Here is a 6000-nt window from a genome sequence, read left to right on the forward strand (position 1 = left end):
CAAACTATCTTTGACAATAATAAGCGGGTTTTCGTGTAATAATGCAACAAAAGTGATTATGATTCCAAGAGCAAAAAAAAAAAAATTAAAAACAGAAAAAAAAAAATTTATTTTAATCAAATACAAAGAAGCGACCCTCTTAATGCATTCTGTGCTGTTATACTCCTGCCATACCATCATTTGATGTCAAACTTCAATAAATTTTAGTAAATATTCGTACAGTTTACCGTTCGTATTGAACGTGCCAAAATAGCAGCGGTGAAAAAAAAATTAGTCATAAATAAACAAACATATATATCTACATACATACATATTACATACATGTAGTGTATACCCAGAAAATAAAAATAAATAAAAATTAAAAATGCTATTACGGTATATTAAAGGTAAATTTTAAAATTTGATTCCTTTTCAATTCTTCTGCACTTATCGGTAATACCAGCAATTCATTTGTTTATATTGAAAAATAAAATCATAAGAAAAACAAAGAAGAATAAAAAAATTAAAAAACAATGCTTTGATTTTTTTTGTTATGCTGATCCTTGCTCTATTTTTTTTTTTGTTTTTAGTATTGTTCTTGTAATTAGATCTTTGAGATGCTGAGACCACACAATATACGTGTAAGTATAAGAAAATGAAGAAACAAAACAGAAATCAAAGAAAAATAACTCGTAAATCCGTGATGAATACATGATGAACAAGCTGATGATGAATTCAAAATTCTTATGAAAATTATAAGATTTCAAATAAGGTACGAGTTTTAATAAATAATTATGAAACTTTGCTTAAGAGTTCAGAGGTAAGAAAGTGTAAACATTTGAAAATTAATGTGAATTATTACAAAAATATACCAAGTGAAGGGAAAACCTTTTAAATTTGAAATTTATTAATAAAAACAAACAAATAACTATAAGCAATTCCTGTTAATTAAAAATAAAATGTTATTTTTTTTTACTCGTATTCTGATGATTCGAAGGAGATTTTTGTTTATTTATTTTAAACTTCTCGCAAATTAGAATTGGGGAATAATTGAATTAATTTTGATAGTAGTTTCTTAGAAAATAAGGGATTTCGTAATTCTAAGTTATAAGAAATTTTAACATTTTTTAAAGATAAAATATTAAAAAATATGTTAAAAAATTTAAAATTTGCGCTTCACTCAGTGTCCTGCCATGACTAGATTAGATTGGTTTGATTCGTATTGATTTATAGTTCTAGCGCTCTCACACAGTAATTTCAAAGGCGTAATGTTGAGGTTGTTAAATGTTAATATCACATATTTTTTACGGAAGCTTTTGTCTATTAAAAATTTGAGGTAAGGCAAATTTTCAATAAAAATTCACTGTCTATCTTTAGCAAGTTTCTACAATGTGACGTTTTCTTAACTTAAATTCTCCAGCTTTCGATTTTATTGTAAATAAATTGATTATTTTTTTTTTTTCCTTTGTTCACTCCTAGAAGGAGCATAGGGCTAGTGCATGATTTCTCATGCAATAGTTTCATAGCGTCATAGAGTTTAACTAGGTAGGTGACTAGCCTGCCGTAGTTTTATTTATATAAATTATTTGAGGTTATTAATATTTACTGTTTATTTTTCTTAGTTTTTTTTTTTTTTTTAATATCGAATATTACGAATATTTGAAAATTACTTGTATAATATTTATTAGTATTGTATATTAAGTTATAATAATATTGAATATAATTTTTATAGTGACCTGACCGGGGTTTGAACCCGAGACCCTTCGGTTAAAGGACCGGTGCCATAACCACTGCACCAATAAAAGATAAAATTGATTATTAGGGCTAAATATTTTAGAAAATTGAATGTTCCACAGATTTGTAACAAGCGTTTATTTTTAATATTTTTTAGTTAAATAAGTAATTTAGGATAATTGTTTCTTGTATTTTAAGCGAACCGAAAATTATAAGTTAATGTCTTTGTCGTTGTTAAGACCTTTTATTTAAGTACATGTCGTTATAATTATTTGTTATACTTAATTTATTACTGTTAGATTCTTATACTATTACCTTATTTCAAATTAGTTTTCGCTTTCCATTTTTAAATTCATGCAAATACGTTAGATGAAAATGCAAAATGAAAACCAAAATTCAATTAAAAAGTAAAATTTAATTTAAATAAAAAAATAAAAGTATTTTTCTCAATAATGATCAAAAATCAATTGGAAAATTAAAACTAATTTATTGAAATCACCACAATTTACTATGCAAGCATATTCAAAAATAATTATAGAGTTTGTGGGATAAGGTTGAGAAATATTGAAAAGAAATTCAACGTTTAATGTAAAATTCAAAGTAAACGCACGTGCTGAAAGTTATTTTCGCTACGTTGAATGCGATTGAATTCAAAAGAAATTTTTATTTTTGAATTAAAATAGTGCGTGAAGTATAAAAAAATGAATGATTTTTCCATATTAAAAAGATGTGCTCATATAAAGTCATACATATACATATATACATATACATGTGTGTATTTTATATTATTTTGTAAACAAATTTTAAAGTAAAATCAATAAATTTTAATTAATGTAGGTGCATTTATATCAATACATTTACTTTATGATTTTATACATGTTTGTAGATGCAGGTGTATTAAACTCCAAAAAGTTTAAAGAGCATATTCTTGAACAGTTGAGTAGGAAAAAAGTTTTTGTGAGTGAAAGTGAAAAGTTTTTATACAATAGAAAACGCTAGATAGTTCAAAAATATAGACGAAAAATTCCAAATTAGTTTTCGTTCTTTTGTAAATTTTATTTGTTAAGTATTTAATAAATACTTAACTATAGCAATTGTTGGCTTTGCTGTGCAGTTTATATTAAATAATGAAAGGCAGAGATCAAATTCTACATGTTTTCAATAAAAAGCAAAGGAACTTTGGTCGAATTACTAAATTACTACATTGTTTAAGTATTTCACTTTCTACATATGTTCGAAGCTGCGTATATTAACAGATGAAAATTAATAAACTAAGTAAGAATAATTTTTTTAAGAATGAATGTTACTTATCATTTAAAATTTAATAATGCGCCCTCAATTAATTCATTACAAAAAAAAAAAACAATTTATACATTCGTTTTCTTCCATATCAGTTTAGTGAACTCATGTTTCAAATTCTTTCAGATACACTTATTCATTAATATTAAGAATTAACAAAAAAAAACAAGCAAATGAGAAGATCACATAAGATTTGTCAAATTTCTTTTTAATTTGTTATCAGTGCGCCCCCTCTTTTTTTTTCTAATTTTTTTAAATGTAAACATTAAATTCCACTAAATAAAAACAACATAAAAAAATCTAGAAGAAAAACAAAAAAAATAATATTTTTTTAATAAATTCACCGGATATGTTAATCATTTTTACAATTAAGCGGTTTAAAATTCCAAATTGAAAATATTTTTGAAAAAAAAAAAAAACAAACCCAAAAGTAAAAAACAACCTGAGGTTGACCATTGACTTTAATCGGTGCTCGTATATAGCTATGGGTTCGACCATTTCGAAAAATAAGGTGGAAATTGATAATAAAGAAAAATAAACAAAATTTAATTAAAAAACAAAGTGAAAAAAAATGAAAATATTTTTTTTTTATTTTAATTAAAGGCGTCAACAAAAATTATTGAAAATTTTGATTAATAAATAAAAAATTTATTTGATGAAATTTCAATATTTATGTAGGTATATGAGGTGTAGAAGTTATATAGATTCAAAGCTATATAGATCAGATAGAAATAATTTTAATGAAGAAGTACAAATCACGAACTCTTACAAAATTTTGTAATTAGTTAGAAATTAAAATAAGACAACATTTTTTAAAATTCCAAATAAGTTCAAGATTCTTATAGAGAATAAATAGAGGATTCTTATGTAGTATTAAGTAATTAATGATTATATTCTTCCAATGCAACTTAGGTTGTTTCTATAAGTTTAATAAAGCAATTCAATCATTAAGTAAATTAACAACAAATACTTAGTTATCAATTTACTTATTTGAAGCATAAATTCTATTCCAGAACATTAAGAATTTGGAAATGAACTTTAATATTAAAAAAAGTCACCAGGATAAATTTTTAATTCAATATTTTCACCTGGTGTTCATTTAAATAACTGCTTTTGCAAAGATTTTCCAATTCCTATTTAAGTACTTGAATGATTTTGAAGTAATCGTGTCAAAAAACTTTATTGAAAACATGAGTAACATTACTAAGTAAATACTAGTACTTATATAGGTAACTAAGCAAAACTAAGTTATTTTCTAAAATAAATATTTAAAAATTAATTTTGAGTACATAATACATAAGTGCTTTAGCACTCGTACTTGTTTGTTTAATTGAAAATATTATTTTTAGGTATTAAGGTAGGTACTTACATTGCAATGAAAATGCAGCTGCTGATGATGGCATAGTAATTTTGTCCTCTTGTCCAAAACGGGGTGGCACTAAACAAGACAACATTGGAATGGTATTCTTGATTTTATATGATTAGTTTAAAATATTTTTAATTTCTTTTTGATTTCAATGAAAATAAAATAAAAATTGTAAATAATTTTTTTAATTAGAATTTTTTTCTATTTAAAGATGAATTTTAACTTCACTTAATAATTTGTGATATTTAATTTTTTTAATAATCAACTTTTTTTTTGTAAATTTTTCATTTTTAAGTTACTAGATTGAAAATTAAGCACTTGTAATATTTGTTGTCTTCGGATTTAAAATTGCGTGTGACTTTTTGACTTTCGTTTTAAATTCTTGAAACATTTTGTTTTTAAATTAAATTTTTATCAAAAAAATCTTTTCACTTTTTTTTTAAGTAGCTATATTGAAATTGTAAAATTTTTATTTAAATTTTATTTCGTTGTCATTTCAATTTTTTAATTTTATTTTTCACTTTTCATTTTAGTAATTATTTAGAAATTCAATAATGAGACAAATACAGAAATGAATGAAAGGAAAGGGTAGTGATTTTTAATTGTTTTATTTACTTATTACATTACTTATTTAAATATTAACATACAAATGTACCTTGTTTTAACAGTGTTGAAGAATATTCATTATTGCATTTAAAAGTTTTGGTATTAAGTAAGTATAATTAATTGGTTTATCTGACACAAGATTCCTCTTTATTAATATTTTATTAAAAATTTTTCATTTTTTTACACCAAACTTGTTTAACAGTTTCTTTTATTATAACCGTTTAATTACATAATTTTTCTCATATTATTCTCGCACATACCTTTTTGATTATTGCATTATGTTTGTATTCATGTGTATTATAGGTATTTCTATTTGTTACAATTTAATTTTTTTACCGTTTTTTCGTTTTTACCTTATATTTTTCACTTTTTATTGTATAGGTGTAGGTATGCACGTTTTATAATAAAATATTGGGTGTAACCTTAGAATTGTACATGTATAGTAAAGGTAAGAGATAAAAAAATAAGCAAAAATTATAGGTAAATAAAGGTAGGCAAGGCACCTACACGTTGAATTGAAATTATTTTTTTTATGTATTTGTTTTGGTTTCAATAAATGGTTTTTTATTTTCAGTTTTTAGTAATTTTAGTAATTATAAAATTTAGTTAAGAAATTTGGTTTTAATCTCAATATTTTTTTTAAGTAATACATGTACATATGTATGTAGCTAGGTAGGTAATTATTTTTAATTAATTGTATAGGTAAGAAAACATAGGTTCTAAAATAACAAATAGAGAAAAAGAACCGGGTTGTAAATTCTTTTTTCAATTGGTAATTATTGCTGTTTCATATTTCATAAGTATTTTTGGTATCTAAAATTGTTAAAATTTAATTCATACAAGTTTATATGCATACATGTACATATGTCATTATATTCACTTTATTTACTACACTTAATACAATTGTAAATAAGTTTATATATGGATGTCTGCTAATTGGAAAAAAACTACAGGTAAATTCCAATTTATTTCAATTAAGCCCATTAGGTAATTGCATTTACCTATGTATATGTACA

General features: G+C 23.4%; 1 protein-coding gene across 1 annotated transcript in view; it reads right to left on the bottom strand.

Annotated features, from left to right (window-relative positions):
• Positions 1 to 5593, bottom strand: part of LOC129611870 (zinc finger protein 1) — a 104316-nt gene extending 98723 nt beyond the window's left edge. The window contains exon 1 of the mRNA XM_055525275.1: positions 4382 to 5593. Coding sequence (XP_055381250.1) covers positions 4382 to 4466 — 85 coding nt within the window. The 5' untranslated portion in view covers positions 4467 to 5593. The remainder of the gene's footprint in view (positions 1 to 4381) is intronic.
• Between the last annotated feature and the right edge of the window lie 407 nt (positions 5594 to 6000).

Source organism: Condylostylus longicornis, unplaced genomic scaffold, assembly GCF_029603195.1.
Source record: "Condylostylus longicornis isolate FDR11 unplaced genomic scaffold, ASM2960319v2 ptg000055l, whole genome shotgun sequence".
NCBI lineage: Eukaryota > Metazoa > Arthropoda > Insecta > Diptera > Dolichopodidae > Condylostylus > Condylostylus longicornis.